General features: G+C 28.8%; 1 protein-coding gene across 1 annotated transcript in view; it reads right to left on the bottom strand.

Annotated features, from left to right (window-relative positions):
* Window positions 1-18427: 18427 nt before the first annotated feature.
* The window catches only part of LOC129987645 (transient receptor potential cation channel trpm-like), a 247814-nt gene continuing 241935 nt past the window's right edge, over window positions 18428-24306 (bottom strand). The window contains exon 24 of the mRNA XM_056095604.1: window positions 18428-19375. Coding sequence (XP_055951579.1) covers window positions 18428-19375 — 948 coding nt within the window. The remainder of the gene's footprint in view (window positions 19376-24306) is intronic.

The raw sequence follows: 24306 nt of genomic DNA, 5'->3' as shown, positions 1-24306 counted from the left end.
ATCTCCGAGTGATACTGCACATTAGCAAGATTCATAGTCTGATATTCATATCTGTAAAAACAAGGTTGTTGTTGAGTAAAAAATGCGTCAATATTTCGATATTTTTTAAATTGCTGAGTTTGTTATTCACAGTATATTTGAATATCATACTTTATCATTTTGCATATCATAATCAAAAAATTTTTTCTGATTTATTATATATATACTTCATAATAACTTTAAAGAACATAAAAAATTAGTTAATAATACTTAGGTTTGGTTTCATTATTTAGATAATGAAAAGAATATGGTGGCACAATGTAAAAATTGTTAAAGAGGAAAGAATCCAATTGCGATGAAGATACAAATTTAAGCACAGTTTCTAAGGCCAAGCCATCAGGTATTTTAGATTATATTGAAAAAAAAAAGATAATATGTATGAAATTATAATTAAAATGACAGCATTAGATGATTTGCCATTTCGAGTGTTTTGCACTTCTATTAAGAAAATTCCTATCCGTCAGAGATTTTAAAAATCTACCAACATCTATTAATACTATAAGAACTGTTATAAACTACAGTAACGGTGTTCGCAGTTCTTTGAAACACGAGCTAATACAATTAAAAGTAAATGGTGAAAATTTTAGTCTTACATTTGATGAATGGACAATTGTAAGAAATAGACACTATTTAAATATAAACATTCATTCAGAAATTTTTTTTTGGAATATAGGACTTACACTCTCTAATAAAACTGGCAAATAAAACAAAGAAATACCTGTGTTTTCTTTCTTTTTCTAAAATTTCCAATACCGGTATTAAAAACGGTATCCCGGTATTAAGATTTAAAAAATACCGAATACCGGTATTGAACTTTTGGTTCGATATTGCAATCCCTAAATATGATGGCAAAGTCAACTGGGAAAAATAATGATTTATGTTTATCTAATTGTACATTGTGGGATCATAATTCACTTAAGATCCAATTTCTCAAAATTTGATTCTGTTGAAGATCTGCCGAATATGCAGTCATGATATACGTATAATTAGTCAGAGCTAAATGGTGTGACCATATAGAATGAATCAGAAGCAATTTCATTATTATTGAATCGGTGAAAGGAATTAAGCAAAAATATCAGATTTCAAATTGGTACTGAATTGTTTTGCAGCACATGGTGTAATTGTTAGAGATTGAAGTTCAACAGTTAAAGATTCCTTTGACGAAAAAGTAACTATATTACAAGGACATTTTGAGATCATTTCCATAATAATAATTATTATATCTGAACTAGAATTGCGCAGATAACATGACTGAGTTTAGTATTTCGATTGTTTTGGTCTATCTTGAAATGTTAGATGAATCGATCATTTCGAAGGTAAATGGGAGTTTGGGTTAGGGAAAGTTTTGAAATACACAAGGGTGTACAGCTAGTATCTAGCATTTATTTATACTTTTTGAAAGTACTTTTTGTACAGTTCCCAATACTATATTAACATTACTTGTACGTTACGGTTAACCAAAAAAAAAATGAGATATAATGTTATTTAAATAACAAAAGGTCACATTTGAACAATAGTGAGTTTCTCTGCATCCAGTTCAATTAAAAATCTCTTGGCTGTGATGGGAATACATTCCTGTCGGCCATACTTCTCGCTCAAAACAATCTCAATTTCACAAGCTTTCTTCAAGATGTGTTTTTGTTTCACTTTCGGACATCCACTAAGACTGCCCTTAAGAAAGGCATCTAGCTTTTTTCGCTGGAGAGAAAAGATTCCCTGACCCCCACCTAGAAGGAGTGTCGCTTCTACTACCGTTTGTCGGTAAACAAAAACAACAGCGGACGATCTGTCCTGTTGGACCGTGAATTATGTCACAAATGATCGTAGACAACAAGGCCGTGAATTATGTCACAACACGATCGTAGACAACTGCACCGTGAATTATGTCACAACATGATCGTAGACAACAGGACCGTGAATTATGTCACAACATGATCGTAGACAACTGGATCATGGATTATATCGTTTAGACGCAGGAGGATCAAAATTCAAAGATACTAGAAGGCAAATTAAATAAGCAATCAAAATTTAAATAATCCCCAAATTTCGAAATTAAAAATTTTGAATAATTTCTTAGTCTTATAAATTTAAGTATTATCCTTCAATATTATTTCAAAATCAGGCACAATAATTTATTCTTGTGTAATTATTTTAAAATTAAATTTATTATAGAAAAACTATCATCATTAAAATTAAGTGCTAAACAGGAAAGTAACGATAGTGTAAAATTAGACGTGGAAGTACAATAGCCCTTTCTATTGAGTAGACCTCAGTAAACATTACGACCTGGTGTTATGTTTGGAAATGCGTGAAACAAGATATGCTTAATTATATACATTTTATGAAATTAACTGACTTTACACCTGATAAAAAGTAACCATATAAAAATTCCAGTTTTTTTTCATTTCAATAAATCATTGCAATATTTGAAATTATTCTTTATTTGAGAAAAAATTATACTTGCATTTAATGAAGGACAGGAGAACCTTAAAAGTTTTCAATTGCCTTTATATTTAAAAGTCACTGTAACTTTTTAAACCCGTCCCTTTAAAATCCGAATTATAACCGGCGGACGTTGCAACGTCAAGTCGGAGGCGATGTTTCCCATCACACGAACAGTCCTTCACGATTCACCCCCATAAAACTAAAAAAAATTTAAAACCACTCTTTTTGGCCTTCAAATTCTAACAGCATCGGATAGGATGTGTTTCCCTTGCCTCCTGAAACGCATCAAAAACGCAGAAAAAAAGTCAATCTTTTACACAAAACTGACAGTTCGCTCGTTCAATCTTCTTTCACTTTTATGAAATATCTTGTTTGTTTCTGCAGCAAGGTAATCGAATATACCCTGCTAACGGGAGTAGTTTTCCCGAAATTTTCCTCTTTTATTATCTTCAAATTTGCGCCAAACTGAAAAAAAAAATAACGCCAAAGGATGAGAATGGAGTGCCGGGGTAGGGGTGGAGGTGGAGATTTTAAAGCAGTATATTTCACTGGGAGTTGAATTGAAATTTAGAGTCTGGCGGTGTTAGAGTTTGACATGATGGACAGTAATGGTCATCTGGTCTGACGTCCACCGTTTTTCGGGAAGAGTTTTCCGATCTGTCCAATATCACATTAGCCACCGCGGAGATTCTTGTTGATGAAGGCAATTTTTACGACAAATATCTCTTTCGGAAATAAGTCGACCGTCGATTTGTTTCCTTGCAGTTTGATTAAGTGGGAAGGATCATCTGGAAAATATAAACTAAAAAACGATTGGGAGTGGGGTTAATTTTAAAAAATACAACTTATGGGATTAAAGTAAGAAATTTGCTGTCATAAGCGCATTACAGTCATTCCTTTAATAAAGACCAAATGACAGTTTGTCTTTATTAAAGGAAAGACTGTAATTACAATAATAAATGGCAATATTATTGTAAATACATAATAAATAATGACAAATGATGATTGCATGACAGTTTTAAATTCTAATGACAATTGACAATTTTTGAAAAATGATGGATGATAACAATGACAATTTTTGAAAAATGATGAATGATGACAATGATAATTTTTGAAAAATGATGAATGATAACAATGACAATTTTTGAAAAATGATGAATGATGACAATGATAATTTTTGAAAAATGATGAATGATGACAATGACAATTTTTGAAAAATAATGAATGATGACAATGACAATTTTTGAAAAATGATGAATGATAACAATGACATTTTTTTCCCCTTCAACCCTAATTTTAGACCAGTTGACAAACCTCGTAAGCCAAGAGGCAGTGGTCTTTTCAAAACTTTCTCATACTCTCTAATAAATGTATAGATGCAATATTACCGTATGCCATTAACGTAGTTCTGAAAGAGTCTGTTAACATACGGGCTTTGGCGATTAATCGTTGGGATATTGTTAAGGTGTATGTACACACTTGAAACTTCGAAAATCGTTCAAAATATCGAATGTTTTTTTTTTGTTGCTTAATAATGTTCTCTGATCCTTTAGCTTTCAAACGATACCAAGATGTTGTGAATATTCAAAATATTTCTCCAGTTATAATTATTTTTCTTGAGGTACTTTCACTAAAAACTCTAGTTACGGTTTTTTTAAAACTCATTTTATGAAGAATGATATCTTTTCACTATGTTGCTTCATTCAAACAATCATAACTTAACAAAAAAAATTAACCAAATACAATTATTTATATATCAAAATAATCTGTGTGCAATAGCGGATGTTTTGTGCCTCAATCAAAGTTATATTTATAGAAATAAACTTTTAATAGCTATTTAAATGTTAAAATGACAGAAAAAATCTCTTTTTTTTCTATTCATCGTTGATGAAAAAAATTGTAAAAAAAAAAAAAAAAAAAAACTATATATTTTTATAACTTGATTGAGGCAGACAACATGAAGACTAATAGTAGGCATAAATCAACTAGAATTGTGTGACTGTACAAATTAGAATCTAAGATATCATGTTTCAAAAAATAGGCTAATTAGCTCATTAAATATTATTTAATTAGTTAATAATTAGTGTAATATGGTTTTTTCTCACTGAAATGAGTTTAAACATATATTAATAATCCACTGTGAAAAAACTGGATTTGTGTGGAAAACTGGATTTCCAGTGTACACCTTACAGATCCAGAAAGCCGAGTGTGTGTTTGGAACGGTCTTTTTCTAGACCGATTAAAACCCAAAAGCTGCCGTAGAACAGAAGTCCAAGAACACATGTCTAATTTCACGTATTAAAGTCATTGCATTTTTGAATCATCATTTAGATGCTTGTGAAAGTACAAACCAATGGATGGTCAACCTCTTGAAAGACTTGCTTTCAAATTTGATGTATGTCCACAATTTGGAAGTTAAAATTCTGTACTAAATTTTATCTGTTTAGTTATCTTCATTTTATAGTTATTGGGTCAACTTATATAAAGATAGCTGGAAAGACATATAGGGCCGTGGTGGCCTGGTGGTACGATCTCGGCTTCGGAACCGGAGGGTTTCAGGTTCATGGCCCGATTACACCGAAGAACCGTCTTGTAAGGGGGTCTGTTGCACGTTAAATGCGTCATGAACAAACATCCTCCCGCTGGTGCGGTGTGGGGTGGAGACGAGGGTGCCAGCTCAGGTGTCGTCCTCGCCATCTGACCGCGGTTCAAAATGACGAGGTCCGTCCCAAAATAGCCCTAGTTTTGCTTCAAACGGGACGTTAATTTAACCAAACCAAACCTGGAAAGACATACTTCTTTTAAACAGATTTGGCTCAAAATTTGACAGAAATCTACAAAAAAGTTATTAAGTTATCTTGTTTACAAATTTACAGACAGATGGACGGACGGACATAATGTCAAAAATGTGTTTTTTTCGGATTCAGAAGGTAGAAAATTCGTCAAAAAATCCATACTGGATTTTTTGACGATTACAATATTTTTTCATTGTATACTTCGTGTAAATCATCGTATTCGTGTTTTTTATTGTATACTTCGTGTAAAAGAAAGTAATAACAGCCTCACAAATCTTTGAAAATAGTATAACAAAGTAAAAAATGGTTTAGAAAAAAGAATAGACGAAACGTTTCTTACAACCCAGCATTTAAAGTGCGAAATGAGAATTAATGAAATTCTTCTTGCTATAATTTAATAACATAGAGCTCAAGTATGATTCTTTCCGAGTATACGAAAGGCAGGTCTCTGGAATAATGACAGTGTCAGTCTGTCTGTCCTAGCGTATGTGAACATTATAACTCAGCTAATATCCAGTGGATACTGGTTCGCTGTCTTTACACCAAAATTACAAATCTATATCAAATTTTGAATCAAATTTGTCAAAGGCTGACTGTTTCTTTACTTGAACGCTTAGAATTGGATGGTTCTAGAATAAACTGTGTGTAGAACTTTTTTTTTCTTTTCTACCTTTACACCAAAATTTTACTCTGTGTAAAATCGTGAGCCTAATCAATCCATCAATAAAAAAAAGTCTTCTTCAAATTAAAACTTGAATTTCTTTCTCATACAACGAAGCTAAACCCAAAATATGCTGCAATGTGAAAATTAAAAATGTTCTAGTAAGTATTTTTTTCTAAATTCAGAGTTGTATGAATTCCATTTGTCCAATTTAATGTTTTTATTACGTTTGTGGAGAGGTTATCTACAAGGCTATTGTAAAATAATCATCGGATTTCGCAGTAATTTTGCTAAACTGTTAACGCTGCATATCATTCATCGCAGCTAATGTTATCATTCGCTTTATATTATTAAAATTTTCTAATTTCAAAATGTATTCAAATGTACACAAAAGTATTCGTTTAATGCGATCATTGTATTATTTAATGTTATCATTTTTTATGGAAAGACTCGAACTTGAATTTTCTTGTTACACAATAAAGCTAAGCCCAAACTATGCTATACTGTGAAAGTTAAACAGAAAGACTCCTAATTTTTTTAGTAAGTATATATATATATTTTTAAATTCTCAGTTGTATAAATTTCATATTTTACTCTCGTCCGATTAAATTTTTTATTGCATTTGTGGAAAGGTAATCTACAAGTTTATTGCAAAATAATCATGGGATTTTGAAGTAATTTTACTATACTGTGAAAGCTGCTTATCATTGATCGCGATTAATGTTATTGGTTTTATATTTTCAAATTTTTTTAGTCCCGAAATGATGTATTCAAATGTACACAAAATTATTCGTTTAATTTGATCATTGTATTATTTAATGTTATCATTTTTATGAAAAGGCTTAAACTTGAATTTTCATGTTATACAACGAAACTAAACCCCCAATATGCTATAATGTGAAAATTAAAGAGAAAGACTCGTAATTTTTTAGTAAGTATTTTTTTTTAAATGCAGAGTTATATGAATTTTATATTTTACTCTCGTCCGATTTAATATTTTTATTATATTTATGGAAAGATAATACACAAAGTTATTGTTTATAATCATCGGATTTTGAAATAATGTTAATATAATGTGAACGCTGCTTATCGCTGATAGCGATAAATGTTATCATTCTCTTTATATTAATTATCAAAACTCTCCACTCCCGACATGATGCATTCAAATGTTTAAAAAATAATCGTTTAATGATAATTGTATTATTTAATGAAATCAATATTTGATGTAAAGGCTTGACTGATCTTTCATTTTCAGCCAGAGCTAGTGATCCACACTCGTGGAATTTCTAGAACCATTTGCTAACATCTATAGTCATTTATACCAAGGAACCAAATTCATATTCCTTTATCTGAATTAGAACAGTCTAGAATGGATTAAAAGAAGAGCTATGCTACAATGCATGGATTTAAATTATCATAAGAAATGTATTTATCGATTGGTGAAATTTTCCCAAAGTCGTGTAAATGGATATTCATGAAAATGGATTCATTTCCCATGGTCATGAAAATTGTTCATTTAAATGGATATTCATGAAAATTGTTTATTTAAATGGATATTCATGAAAATTGCTCATTTAAATGGATATTCATGAAAATTGTTTATTTAAATGGATATTCATGAAAATTGTTCATTTAAATGGATATTCATAAAAATTGTTTATTTAAATGGATATTCAGGAAAATTGTTCATTTAAATGAATATTCATGAAAATTGTTTATTTAAATGGATATTCATGAAAATTGTTCATTTAAATGGACATTCATGAAAATTGATTAATTTCCCATGGTCATGAAAATTGTTCATTTAAATGGTTATTCATGAAAATGGATTCATTTCCCATGGTCATGAAAATTGTTCATTTAAATGGATATTCATGAAAATTGATTCATTTCCCATGGCCATGAAAATTGTTCATTTAAATGGATATTCATGAAAATTGATTCAGTTCCCATGGTCATGAAAATTGTTCATTTAAATGGATATTCATGAAAATTGATTCAGTTCCCATGGTCATGAAAATTGATTCATTTCTCATGGTCATGAAAATTGATTCATTTCTCATGATCATGAAAACTTGTTCAGTTTTCTTGGTCATGAAAACCAGTGCAATAAATAGACTTTTTGTATGGAGTCAACCTGACATTAGAAGAAACATTATAAAGGAAACAGATACAATCCAAATTTTAAAAGAAACATTTTATTTACAATGCAACAACACTAGGAAATTTATCTTTTACAATCCGAAATGACACGCTCAAAAATATAGGATAAAGACAATGCTGTGTAAACACTCAGTTCAGAGACAAATATTGAATAAAATTTTCCACTCTGGCATGCAACATTCAATAATGTGCTGTAATCATTTTATCACACACCTATTTTATTAGTATGAAAATATCTAATTTGATTGTAAATCACAATATGACCAATAGTTTTGTTAAAAAAGTAAACTTTTTAAATGGGTTTAAATTTTAGAATACAGTCGTTTTACAATCACTTCTATACTTTTGATTTTTTTAAAGAGTATAGATTTTCAGGTAGATATGCAGTAAAACACTTCAGTAGTTAAATAATATTTTATATAATTATCTTAATTTCGTAATGTTTAAATATAAAAAAATTAAATATGTAGGGCAATTATACAATAGTCAATAATTTTATATCTTTGAAATTTCAAATTCGCTTCAGGATCTTATTATGCAATGTTAACGCGCACACTTTGATATTCTCTTTAAAATATATATTTAAGCTTTCTATGCTATCACATTTAAATACCATCACAGCATACAATATCTTTATTATTAATATTATATATTTTTATCATATATTTTAGAAATAATTGTTCTATAACAGTTTTTTTCAATTTTAAGCTACTATTTCAATTAATTAATTAATTTTTTTTTCATAACATAGTAGAGCGTAGTTAATCATATCTGCATTTATAACAATTTTATTTTTTACTTTTGCAATAAACTAAAAAAAATCCCTAATTACTTCATGAAATCTATTAATTACTACATTTTTAATAGCTAAATTTCGAATATATGATTTTTAATAAAACAAATAGTTTTTGAGTGATTAATATTAATAAGAAATCAAAATTTATTTGCTTTACATTTTTTTTATGTTAATGTGTACAGAATTAAGAATTTTGTTTTTGAAAAATCAACTTTACATTATAGGACATTATAGCGTTAATAATAATAATGTTTACTATGCATAATGTACTATGTTTTACTAATACTATGCATAACCATTTTATTTGAAATATAATGATATAAAAAATTTCGGATGTTTCCTTATTATTAAAAATTATTTCATAATAAAAGCAATTATAAAAACATATTTTTTTTAAATGCAATAAGTAAAATTTTTATTTTAATGATTTCTAATTTTCACTCTTTAATACAGGACTCATTGTTTAAAATAAATGCAATCAGTATTTTTTACGATTAACTACTAAACAGACTCAGATATATGGAAGCAAAATTTAATTACATTACTAGTTTAACTGACACTTAAGTTTTGAAAACATTACTGAAATTTTTTCTTAAGTTTTGAAAGATTTCACCTTTACAAACAAGGCGAGTTAAATAAAAAAATATTTAAAAAGGAAATTGAAAGGACAAGAAAAATAAATAGAGTTTTAACATTTAAAATTCAGTCCTCTTCACTTTTTATTTTTTTAAAAAATTTTTAATGTTTAATTTATAACTCATTAACATAAATATTGGAATCACAAAATAAACTATATTTTAAATTCACGACTAGATGACATCACCTGTATTGAATAAAAATTTAATTAAATTTTTAAGCTTTCAAAATATTACAACAAAATGAAACAAACAACTTTCAAATATCTTAAAATATTCCAAACATCAAATTTTCTCCTATTTTAATCCTCATAAACATTTCACATATCAGCTATATAAAACTATTTAATCGTTAAACTGTAAATTTCTTTGCAAGTATTTTAACATATGATATTCAGTCCTTTATCTTTCGGATTATAAATATTAATATCAATAAGAATTACAGGTTTGAATTGTAATAAACTATTCAATTGTTAAACAAAAATAAAGGTTGCATAATGACACATATTACATCACAATTTATATTTTTAGAATGAAGTTGAAGTATTTTTTTAGTGAATAAAAATTAAGACAATATCACTATTATTTTTTGAATTAATCCTTAAGAATGTGCAATTCAATGTCAAAATTATAAGTCTAGAAATACATTTATTGGCTACAAAATTTTCGATTATGCGCAATGTGATTAGAGTTTCACTGAAATATTTCATACTATGTATTAATTTTACTAATCAACATTCAAAATGATTTTTTATAAACTATTCTATCTAATTTTAAATGATATTGATTAAATCAAGAGCAACTTTAATGTTATTTAGCAGAAAATAGCTGATTCATCAACAAGAAACAATTTCTAATTCAATGATATTACAAAAATACTATTCTCCAACTTTCCGACATAGATGCATTTATTGTGTTGAGTATTTTTCTTCACATACGAAATTTCAACTTTGACTGCAATAGCATTTCTTTCTTTCTAAAAAACATTCAATAAATAGCTTTTCAAGTATCTTCAAACTTTGATTAGACGCTAAACTACTCCTACGTTTTGTTACATGAGCTTTTGAAACATTTCATAGTTCATTTACGTTGAATACAACTGCTTTATTTGATAAGAAACAAATAGTAGAAATACCTCACTGGTTAGCACTTTTTGTTATAAATACAATTATCCATGCCATTAACATTTAAAAGATAAAATTCATTATTATGAGTTTTAACTAAGATGTTACAACGATAACAAATGCTCAATCTAATTTTAATTTCAGTTTCAGATGAACACTTGCATCCAATAAAAATGTTTCAAACGACATTTTTATTGGATGGGATTTTTTTAATGAAAAATAATCTAAACCTAGCTTTTAGCATTAAAAAAAATTGATTTAATTAAAATAAATAAAATTATTTTCAATTGTTTACATCATTATCTTCCATATACAGCTGATTTGCGAGCTTATGCTTCAAGGTTTCGATAATTCTAACCAAAATTGAATCTTATTCGAAATTATCTATTATTGCTACATCTTACTTGTTCTAAAAGCATCTTCAAATACAATGTTTTCAAATTTAAGATAGAAAAAGGCTGATTATTTCGGTTAGCATTCCATCACTATCATTATGAACATATGACACTAGCATATAAATTTTCAAAATGCTTAATTTTAGAACAAATAAAAATTATTGAGAAAACGACCCTAACACGGCATTTCTGTGAGATAATTATGACTAGTTTGCAAAATGAACAAAAAATATTACAATGAAATGTTATCATTCCTGTGAATTTAGGTCGTTGCGATGTCTGTTAAACACCAACAAGGAATATTTACAAAGAATGTTAAAGAACGATTGCGACAACAGAGGAGTCAATTCATGATCTCGTGATACAAGTGCAATATATTTTATAGAAAAAAGCGACATCAAGAACAAGTATAATACATCATAGATTTCTGACGAGGTTGGGCTTTTTCATAGGGACGATGTTCTTATTAATTTTAATAATTTTATTTACATTTCCAGTTCAATTTTATAATTGGTGTAATTTTTGCAGAGATTTTATCGCAACCGTCAATTGGATTGTGAAATATATTTTCAATTGCACGAAATTCCAGATCAATTAATGACAGTATTCAAACTGCATTTAGAATTGAATAAGATTAAGAAAATATGATTGTCATGTGGCAATTCATAATATGCAATAATTCGTTATTTCAACAGTAATTATAGTTAATTAAAATAAAAGTTCGTTAATTAAAAGGAAACTTATCAGCATCAAATTAACTGAATTGCTGTTGTTAATAAAACATGAATATCGTTTTCCAAATTCTCATTTGTGCAAAGCCAATGTTTCGTCAGCTGCTTAGTTAAGAATAACTAAATCTAATTCAATTTTAGGAATGGAAAAATTATTACTGATCAACAGGATCATTATAATTGCTGATTGTTATTTATTGTAAGCTGTTCAATGAGTTTTTATGTAACCTGAAATATTTTATGTTTATTTTTACCTAAGCTAAACAAATTATACAAAACATACTTGTTTGCAAAACATGTATAAATAATTCTGAGAATCATAAAAGTTTAGAAACCGCAGCAATAAACGTTTGTCATAAGAATATTCAGATTTATGCAAATTTAGTCTAATGATATAATTGGCCGCGGTGGCCTGGTGGTAAGACCTCGGCTTCGGAACCGGAGGGTTTCAGGTTCGAGATCCGATTCCACAGAAGAACCGTCGAGTAAGCGGTCTGGCGCACGTTAAATGTCCGGGCCAAACGTCCTCCCGCTGGTGTGGTGTGGAGAGAGGGTTGCCAGCTCAGATGTTGTTCTCGTCATCTGACCGCGGTTCTAAATGACGAGGTCCGTTCCAAAATAGCCCTAGTGTTGCTTTAAAACGGGACATTAATATATCTAAATTAAACTAATGATATAATTCATGTTTATTACTGCATCATGAGGGTAGTTCTATAAACAAGAACATGCCCATTAGAAGCACCAAGAAATGATAATATTAAAATTTCTGGATAATTTAGTAGAATTACGCATCTGCAGTAATTCCAACCTCTTTCTAATCCTGTCAAAGAAGGGAAATCGTTTATCTTAAATCTAAAATATTCTTTCTTTTTGACAAACTAAAAAATTAAAAGTTGAAATTCAAATAAGTTATAAGAGACCACTAAAAATGATTCTATTTTATATATACATAGTAGCCGTAGCGATTTATAGAGGAATAGGATGAGTATATTGCTAAAATACTTTTACAGAATTTTTCTCGAATTTGGGAGAAAATAGTTATAAAGAATTTTTGCTGAATCATTGGCCAAAATACATTTCAAGCCTTTTTCCTGAATCATTGGTTAAAATAGTTAAGCAGAATTTTTTTATGGATCATTGATCAAAATTGTTTTGAATCATTGGTCAAAATATATTTCCAACATTTTTCCTCAATAATTAATCAAAATATATTTTAATCATTTTTTTTCCAAATCATTGTCCAAAATAGTCATGCAGATTTTTTTTACATATCATCGGTCAAAATTGTTTGAAGTAATTTTCCTGAATCATTGGTCAAAATTGTTTTGAATGATTTTTCCTGAATCATTGATCAAAATAATTTTCCAAGAATATAAATCAATTCTTGTATTTGTTGGTAATTAATCACTATTATTTACTATGATAATAATAACCGTAACATTTATCTGTCCAATAATTTATAACATGTTGATTTAAACTTATAATATGGGGAAATGTTTTTACTATTATTTAATGTAATCAAACATACTGATTTCGGAATTAACCTTAAAGAGAAAATTGTATAATATCATAGCATGAAAAGGACAACTTTTATTTAGATAGCATGCGCACTTACGTTTGTCATGTGATTGAGACGCTACATGAATTGACCCCTATTACATAAATTACAATAATATAATTTTTAATTACAATTACACAAAAGTTCAAGAAATACACTTTGATGTCATTGAAATTTGAAACACTCTTCAAAGAAAATGAAACTTCATAATCATTACTCATTAATTAATGATGATGAAATACATTTAATGATTTAGCAAAGCTAAAATGCCTTCATTAACTGCGGATGATCTGGAAGGTATAAAACCTCCTTCGCTTAATTGACTGCAATGATGATGAGTACATGACGTGCACTTATGTACAGAGTGTGTCGCCAGTGCGGCATTATTGTTGAGCTTACCTTCAATTACTTAAAAGTTCACATCAATTCACTTATGGAAACATACGAGTTTGAAACGTATGTGCGGACATAAAACTACGGTCAATATTTAAAAGTTCCACAAAAATGTTTGAAATGATGAAACGGAATAAATTTAATACGTTTGATTTTGCACATGAAAATATAGATAATTATGATGAAACTGAACAGAAAGCTTTCAATGACAAAACTAACAATAAGTAAGTAAAAGAATCCATGAAAAAATACATAATAGTAGCAATCCTGCATTTGAAATCAACAAAAAAATTGAATATTTACAGATTTAAATGGAAAATTTATTACTTACGTTTTTACCACGATCTTAAGAGTTTTCAGATTTATTTTACTCTCCGTTTGCTGTTTTAGAAGCTATATTGATTCGATATTATTTTAAATTTAAGTTCATTGATCAGTAAAGTTCTTTATAATTTTAAGATTGTTTGTAAAATTAATTGCACTTTCAATTTATATGTTAAAGGGATGCTGTTTCGGACAAACGATTTTAAAACACTTGTAATTGATAAAATATGAAAAATAGGTACATTGTTTGGAAAAGTATAATTAACAAATCTATTATGTTGTCTTGCGTTTATCACTTAAGTTTTAAGGCAAATTCAAAGACGTTCCTCAAATTAAAAGAAAAGCGTGTAATTTTCTTTGTTTCACATTAAAGCAAAAAACCCTATTTGAGCCACTTTCTTCTTATCATTTCTATAAGCCAGTTTTATCCATGAAGTATTTAACTACATTGTTAATAAATATTTTTAAAAATACTTCGAAGTTAAACGAGGATAAGAAGTAATATAAAAATAATTTTGAGCCGTTTTATTTTTTTTATTTTGTCTGAGAAACCTTTCGTTCCAGCTTGTTGGAATAGAGTTTCTGTATTTATTTATAGTTAATGTTTAGAAAGTAAAATGGAACAATAAATAAAAATAATTAAAATTTGATACAACTTATCTTTTCGTCAACTATCGGTTAGTGAAGTTTATATAAGCAAGGCTAGTCAAACTGTGCTCTTGTTTATAGACAATTCATTAAATTAAATTTAAAGTAGTATTAAGTAAAGTGATTTAATAAAAAAATTAAGGTCCAAAATTTGGCAATGAATGCCAATAGTAAAGTTAAATACAACAGGGAAAATAGAAATTAGTTAACGCTTACCGTATCTTTACCCTGACCTTTAGATTTCAGAAAGAGATTCTTAACATTTTATATTGTATTGTATTCTAATATTATCTTATAAAATTCTAATTAATTCAATAAATTAGATCTTAGTTAAGTTTCTGATGGTTTTTATAGTTTTAATTCTGACGAACTTGGCATAACAGCTTTCAGAATTCTCATGCTTAAACCATTACTTTTAATAAAAATCTGACTATTTAAATGTCATAGGTTTAGTAAAATTCTGATGACTTCAGTGACATGAATTTAAATTTTTGATGCATTAATAAGATAATAGTTAATGAAATTTTGCTAGTTTTGGTAATATAACCATTTATAGAGTTTTAATGGTATCAAGTGTTCAGCTTTTAGCAAATATATGACTTCAGAGGCAAAGATTTTATAAAATGTTTCACAAACGTATGATTTTCGTAACCCAAACAACATCCCTTATTAAACATTCCAGACTGATTTTACGAATATAAATATCATTCTTTCAAATATTTATTTTCTAGACTATGATTGTAAAGATTCAATCAGAAAGGGACTAACTAAATTGAAAGCTCCCTTATTAATTTTACAGTAAAATGGTTAGAAAAGAAGTTTAGGAAATTTGGTGCTTTAAACAACCACATCCGTATAATTTGTAATAAAATTCTCTGATACTAGAGTAAAAAAAAATTGATAAAGTATCAAAAATGTACAAGGAAAAATCAAACCAATCAGAATGTTGTATACATTTTAAAACTGTGATCTGAAATGTGCAACTGTACAGAATATAATTTTGTGAGAATATATTCTCAAATATGTACAAACATTCAGTGCATAAACAATGCATGAAAAAGTGAAGTACACATTGTACATATAATTACATTGCACAGTTAATAGCTTTTTGAACAGTTTTCTAAAATCCATTTAAATTAGTTACTAGCATACATTACAGCAGTTTTTAACACTAAACATCTAATTTTCCACATAAAATGTACACATTTCTAATGTATAAAACTTAGATATAATTAACATAATCAGTTAGCACGACAGGTTATAAGTAAAATAATAAACTGTAAAACTGTACTATGGATTCATATAACTATTTGATTTCATCAAATTTTGAAGTAAATGCCTTATTATTCCAATTTTACATATCATATCAGTTCTCCTTTAAAATAATATTGTGTGTATATCACGATTCGATAACCAGAATGAAGGAATGTAATTTGTTGTTTATTTTAAGCCATGTTTTATGATAAAGAGGAAAATATTTTCTTCGGAAATCTTAGAGAAAAGGCACAAGACTGCGAAGATTTGATCAGAATGACCGCAATTTTTAAAGTACTTTGTGAGCTAGTGTCTGTATATCATAAGAATGAGAAAAAATATTTTCTCTCATTCAATATATGTATTAGAAACTGCAACTATTACAGTTGCAGTGCTTAAACGCACAATAATTTTACAACACAACAAATGTTGCGTTTACTATCAGTGGAAATTAGTTAATTTGAAGCAATAAGAATTTGAAATGAGAAAATTTTAAAAATTAAAAAAAACACAATAATTTTTAAAATAAAAAAAATTAGAGAATCGTTATTTATGAATCATTAATCAGTAAACATTTATTGATTTTATAAGATTTAAAGTTTTAATAAATTATGCATAATAAATAACCAATAAGTAATTTTAATAAATAAAGTAGCAATATTTAAAAAATTAATAATTTCAAAAAACAAATAACTAATTTTAGTAAAAAAATAATATATAAATACAATAAATGCATGATAAAACTTTAAAATTTACTTTATTTTATTACTTTATTTTTTACTTTATTTTATTTTTTTACTTTAATGCATGATAAAACTTTAAATTTTTGTAGAATAATTTACAACTAGTTTAAGATTTTGTTTTGAAGTGATAAATATTTCTTATACTGCATTTTGATTCGTTACATTGTACAGAATTTAAGCCCACGTGTGAATTTAGGACCTTAGATTTATTTATTGAAATAATTCACTAAAAGTAATGAACTTTCATGGCAGGATATAGAATATTTATCTAAAGAAAACATTTAAAAATAAAAGTAATTTCTTAACAATTTTCAGTTTAGATTTGAAATAATCCAAAATATGTTTGTAATATATTTAATATTTCAATATTATATTTTAGGAAATTCTAGAAATCAGAGAAAAAAATTGAGCGACCAATATATCTATATTCAAAACATTCAAATCAGCCAAGTTCCACCATAATATAATATCTGACTAATCTTTGCGAATTGGCAAGAAATGTCATATTCAGTCTATCTGAATATTCAAGGCCATCATTATATAGCACAGATATTTATAGACTCTAGCAATTATATATATATATTATTTACTTTTTACTTTATCGTAAGATATTTAATTATTTGTTATTCTACTATACATTCATATATTATTACAAAGAATTAAATACCTTTGTAATATATATATATATATATTTAATCTCTTTTGAAATGGCTTCTTTGAGCTGGTTTAAATAGCTGTTAACAATCTATATACTATTTGCCATTTAACTAATCATATATATTATATATTTCCTGAACTGAACTAGTTGCATTTGTGGAGATTATTTTAAATGCTCACTACTTCGTTAGTACTTACAGCAGACGAACTGTAAACCATCATATGATTTGATCGTATGATTACTCGTTCGGCACGCGAAACTACTTTTGTGATTTTCACAAGCTAGAATAACTCGCGTGCTGTAAATTCTATTCAGTGAGTTCTAGATTCGTTTGAAAAGATAGAGTCGATGGTTAGTTTCATCCATTTGTCCTCGAGGTGTTTGGTGGAGCTCAGGATATATGAAATTTATATTTTTGGAATTTAACATCACTTATTCATTAGCCATAATTATTTAACGAATTAATTAAAATACAATTAAAATTGTCTCTTAAATTAATTACATTATTAAAATAAATAAAAGACATAACTTATTAAAAGTAAACTATAAATAATCGTACATGGTCATTTCAAATTCATACATATCAAAATATGCAAGATGAGAAATTAAAATTACCAATGGATAAATTATCATATTTAAGAAAATTGAAATCAATATAAGTTATTTTAGGCATCAATAATCATGTACTTAATCAATCTATATCGAGGAATCGTATTCTGTACCAATCAAATTTAAAGTCAGAGTTCAATGAATAGATTCCTTCTGCTTTCTATCGACCTTTTTTCTACAGAAACCATACATTCGGATAGATAAGTTTTAGTGAGATCAGATTCTTGAATTTTCAAGTTCTCATCGTCTGTCACTGTTCTATATGTCAAAATTCCACAGAAAAAAATTTAACTAAATAGTTTTTTTTTATTTATTTTGGAATTCATAAGTTAAGTGAATTTTGATCTTTATAAACTTCAACAGACCATTTTTATGTTTATTCCAACTTTCTGTGCCAAAGGATTGGTTCGTTCCAATACCTGGCACACAGGCAGATTCTCTTTACACCACACCCCGTCAGCAACTGGTCTCTGTACCCTTGATTTGAAATTTGAGTGTCTGTATTGAGTTAACAGATTGAGATTTGGGCATAGGTGATTCATCGGGCGAGGAATCACTAGCAGGATCTATGGTTACATTGGGAGCAGACGGGGATGGGCTGATACCCCCTGGAATATCCTCATACTTTACAGAACAGAATTCTCGCCGTTCGTTGTCTTCAGTCTCTGAATCAGACCCCTTCACGCTGCAAAGCTCCTCAAGACTGACTGTTAAGTTCTCTGAATCTCGATGCAGCCGTCTTTTGATGAGGCCTTCCATCATGTGATAATCTTGCTCTTCGGCACCGTGCAAGATCTCAGACTCGACAGACAACAAGGTTTGGTACTCGGCACTACTCTGCCGTGAGAAAGAATTAGCAAATGAAGGACCAAAGGTATGGGTCAGGGGAGATGTAGCTCTTTGTCTACTGTATCGGGACATTGAAAAGTTCTCAATGTCATCAGTGATACTAGTGTATTCACCCCTAGTGAGCCCTAGGTGGGGTCTTAGCGCTCCACCTGGTGGATAGAGACTGCACTCGCTGGTGTTGATGGTAGCCTTTCGTCTCATCCCTCCACCAACTGCTACAGATGCGCTTCGTTCAACAGGTTGTTTTGCAGGAAGCAGGTTACTGACAGTGTCTTCCATCTGTGAGACGCTGCTGCCTCGAGTGAGAATTGGTTCTGAGACAACATCTGATTCCACCGATTGGACAGTGAAGGTGTCACGTGTCGGAACAGTGGATTGTCGCATTAGACCAAGCCTGTCAATGGCCGTCCTCGAAAGACGGCGTTGGTGTCTGCCACCAATGAACACTGACTGCCTGTCTGTGGAATCTTGTGATGAGAACTGGGGTGTCAGTGAGTTTTGAGACGATACTGAATCGCGAGTTTCGTTGAATTGGACTTTACTGGAAGACGGACTCTGTAAATATAAGAAAATAAATAATAATATTTAGATTCAATTTTCAATAAAGTGAAGTAATTTGGATCATTTGAAAAATAAATTTAGTTATATATTTAGGGCGAAAATAAATGATACTATAATCTGCGAGATAATATTCTCTAAACAATACAAATAATTTAAAATGTTTAAAGTTATAAAATTTCTTTTACACTCCAAAATTGTTTCCTTAATATTCTGAGAGACAAGAATATTTCTCGATGGTTGAGATTTTATAGTATCTTAAATGTTTCTATTGAATGATCATTTTATAACTTTTTTCGTACAACTTGCACATTGCCTTTATTGATAACTAAGGATCCTGGGATACATTTTACATTTCGTAAAAAAATATATTTTATTCCGCATTGAGTAAAAACAATACAACTTTCCACAATCATATAAATTCTAATTAATGACGGACGAAATTATTTTTATAATAAAACTAAAATCAGCAAGGGGAAAAGTCTTTACCTTTATTTGCACACAAATCCAGATTTTAAATAGATATTTGCAATATATTAGATAACTAGCATATGATAAATAAAAATAATGTATAAAAGTAAAAATATATTGTTTCATGAAAATATCATGAATATGAAATATATAACATTAATTTGGAAACTTAGGATCACAGAGTTTTGAAATTTATCAAATCGGTGGAAAAGATAAGTAACACATCATATAAAGACCATTCCTCTGATTATTGGCTTTCGTGCAGTGCAAACTAATTAGGAATGAAGATACTGAACAGTTGTGTTACTTTTTCTGGTGTGATGTGGATTGCAGGAACTATCTTGATGAATTCAAGCAAGGAAGAAGGATTCATAAGCATTAAGGAGGAAGAGTGTATTTAGGAGAAGCATTCCACACCATTCATAGCACAATTTCTTATCTTGTACAAGAGAAAAGTTTGTAAGTAGAAAGTCCTACTCCAAAGAAAGGAGCAGGGGAGACCGGGGCAAGTTGGTTGAATAGGAACTATGACTTCATACGCTCAGAAGTTTTTAGTCAGTTTCATATGAACATGCAGACGCTAAAGGTCAAACTGTTGTTTTTTGCTTGAAAAATAATGATTTTCCACTCACTTGCTTTTCTTCTAGAGCATACAATATTAGCAATTAAGTTTATTGCGCGAAACATTTAGTATTTTGACGTCCATGAGCATATTCATGAGTATATGTCTTTTAATTAATTTAATATTTCTGCAAAAAAAAAAAAAAAAAATGGAATAAAAATAAAAATGGCATGATATGGCAGGTTGGCCTTGTGATTTGAATGATGTCGACGACTAATTTTTTTTAGTCATGTTTAGAAACAGAAAGAGTGTGACAAATCTAGCTTCGAATCACGGGAGGCCATTTTTGAAGCCGTAAGGGATATAAAGAATTGTCGCATTCAAAGGCTTTGCTTTCACTAAAATGCTACTGCCAAAATGTTTCAAAAGCCGGGAGTGGCAATCAGCTAACTGCCAACACGAACCTTTTCAACTGTCAGGAGGAAGCATATAATGCAGAATATGTGAAACGAGCTTCAGATGTTTATTTTGGTCTCAGTGCAAAAAAAAAGTACACAAATTTACTTACCAGTTTGCCCTTTCATTAAAAAGGAAAGTGTCTGATTCATGGAAGCTTAGTTAGTTAGTTTAGTTATATTAACGTCCAGCTTTAAAGCAACACTATGGCTATTTGGGTACGGACCTCGAAATTTAGAACAGCAGTCAGATGACGAGGACGACATCTGAGCTGGCCTTTATCAAAGGTTGACACAAGATGTGGAATAAGAAAAGGATAAAGGAAGATGCAGGCTGCTATTCTGACAGAAAACCTCTGTGAAAAATGTCCTTCAAACAAAAAAAGCCTTTATGATAAAAGGATAATTAAGAATGGGAAAACCAAGAGACAATTTGAGCTTAGAAAAAGATCCCGAGGCTAATTAGTTTATATTAATAAACCTCCTAATTGAAGACAAAAAAATTTCAAAATTTTCATGGCTAAAATTTTGAACCAAAAGAGCCCCCAAGAATAGAAGGCGAGTTTCCTCATCAATTCCCTCAAATTCTAAAATGACGAATGCATTTATTTTTCCCAATAACGCTGAAACACAGTTGTCTCAAGGGCTAATTTAAAAATGTTTCGGCCACTGCTTTTGAACATTGGGGCAACAAAGATATAAAAACAATTTTGCAATTTGAAGTCGATCTCATTTCGTTGTATCTTGAGTAATGTTTCTAAATTCGAAAAAGAAAGTGAAATTTTTAGTTAAATTCAATTAGTTAAATAAAAGTTTCTAGTTAAAACATTTTTTAAAATTTTCTTTTTAGATAAATATTTACAGCATAATTAAAAAAAGTACAAATATATAAGCCAACCTGCCCCGCGTATGGTGCCAACGTACCCCTGGCCCGAGGCACGTTGACACCGATGGAGTTAGCTGATTCAATTGGATATTTATCGCTTATTTTTTAACTGAAATGTTATTAATTCCGTTTTATACTAGCCGAAGGATGTAAGAATATATTCGAATACATATAAGCTATTTAACCATTACCCAAAAAAAAAAATTCGTTACCAAAATTGGTGTCAAACTGCCCCGGTCTCCCCTACCGAGAGTTGATTGTTATGTCGTTTTGTAACCAAAAAGAGATCGCGACTTGACAGAAAACATTGCTTTCCCATGAAATAATTAACTGTGAAATACTGTATTTCCCTCTAACTGAACACTTTCATAAATATGGATTTTTGAACCTTATGCTGATAGATTTATATACAAGTGTTCAATACCGGCGACATTTAGGATGCTTTGAAGTGTACAGTGTTTGAACGGATAAACAATAGAGAAATGCCTTCTTCACGCATTAGAGGTATGAATGATTTTATGTTTCTGGTGGAAATAGGAGGGATTAAGTTTTAATTCCAGTAACATCATGAAGAGAAAGATTGGAAACTGAGAGAAATTAATTGTACATTTTCAGCAACTCAACATCACTGGTGAATATTATCATTTTTGAAATTTCATTGGTGATAAACTTTAAGTACATCAGCTTTATGTGGGGAATGAACTATAGGAATGTAAGAACATTGCAACATTATATCGGTAGTTTCTTCCAAAATATTTAGTTTTACAATATTTGAGTCATTTCATATTATTAAAATAATTCATGTAACCATTCATAATTTTAAATTCTATTCTGAAATTTAATGCCCAAAGAAGATTCTATCATTATCATTCTCTACCATCTAATTTTATTCCATGAAAACTTTTAATGAATTTGTGTAGTAAATTATTAGTCAGTGAATGAAAGACCGAGACAAAAAATCAAAGGAAAAATATTTTGCCATGGTCAAAAGTCAAAAGGAAAAAAAAAAAAAGTATTATCTGCCTCATCTTTAAAAAAAAAAATGAATCAGGTAGCAAATTTTTGATGCTAACTGATTATATTATATGGAATAAGGAAAATATTCTTAGCTCTTCCTTTACAAAAAAAACATGAAAAAAAAAATATAATAAAAATATTTAACAAAAGGGATTAAAACACATATTCCATTGATTTCAAATATAAGTATATTCCACATCACCATTATTGTAATTAATTTATACCCAAGAACACTAAAAAATAAAGCATATTCTCGTGTTTTTAAAAAGAATTTATTATATTACCTTTCTTATTACATTTAAATTCTTGCATTAATAATCAGAATTTAGTGTTAAGCTTTTTCACATATAGATGGCAGCACAACATGTTATGAAATGCATAGAAGTTCATATTTCATCAGAAGATGGCGCTACCTTCCAAACAACAGGAAGACTACTTTCTATTTTTTTCTTCGTCGAATTAGTAATGAAATTTTCTCTGAAAATTTTTAACAATTAAAAAAAAATGTTTATATTTTTACAAATTATTATTACTTGAAGCTCTTTTTTCAAAAAAAAAATATATATGGTAAAGAAACGAGTATTTTATTATTATTGAATAAATTTTGTTTTCTGCAGTTTAATTTTATTAAAAGGCTGTAACATGAAACTCATTCTGTTAATTAATAATACGTAATTAAATTATTTTAAGAAATATTCGTCCTTTCGCTCTTGCTATTAGTAAACAATCTCCTTCTTTATATATAATTATTTGTTCAATACAGTGATGCTAAATATATTAAATTAAAATTTTTGGAATTTTTCCTAAACTTTTATCACTATGCAAAATATAAAAATGATAAAAAATATGTCTTCCAAAAAGAAAATGTTGAAATTTATCATTTATATTAGCATTATTTTGAAATACCAAGGAAAATGTTTTTTAAATGATACTATTACTACCAGATAAAACAAGTTAAAGGGTTTGGTATTACTCACATTACATGATTTTTTTTTTATTTTATGAACAGTAAATTTTAAAATACTCAAGATTTATAAATTTGTATTGATGGTTTTGGAAAGATAGAAAAAAAAAATGCTTCAAAACACAAAATTCACCTTTCAAAATATATATATATTTTTTTAATTTAAGCTACTTCTATATATTCTTTCGCTGTATGTTATGGTTTTTCATTATAATATCATCTATTTGAACACCAACGGATAATGTTGAAGCAGGATTGTTTTTATTTAGAATTTAATTAGCATTTTTATTTAGAATTTAAAGTTCTATTAAGGTTTGATCGTACCAGTGGATTGAAAATGCTGCTTTGCTGAACTAGAATGCAATTACTCTCTTGTTTTTACAAGAAATGTTACTGATTATGTTACTGTTACTGTTATGTTTACAAGACATGTTATTGTTATGTTTACTGATTTGGCTTTTTGAAGTTCGTAACTAAGCTAATTAAAAATTCTTTGAAATTATTACGATAGTTAAAAATTCTAATTTCAATATTGAGATTCATCAGTAATTCAGGAATTTCTACACTGAAGTC

The sequence above is a fragment of the Argiope bruennichi genome, chromosome 10 (assembly GCF_947563725.1).
Source record: "Argiope bruennichi chromosome 10, qqArgBrue1.1, whole genome shotgun sequence".
Classification (NCBI taxonomy): domain Eukaryota; kingdom Metazoa; phylum Arthropoda; class Arachnida; order Araneae; family Araneidae; genus Argiope; species Argiope bruennichi.
This window is presented reverse-complemented; position numbering and strand designations above follow the sequence as displayed.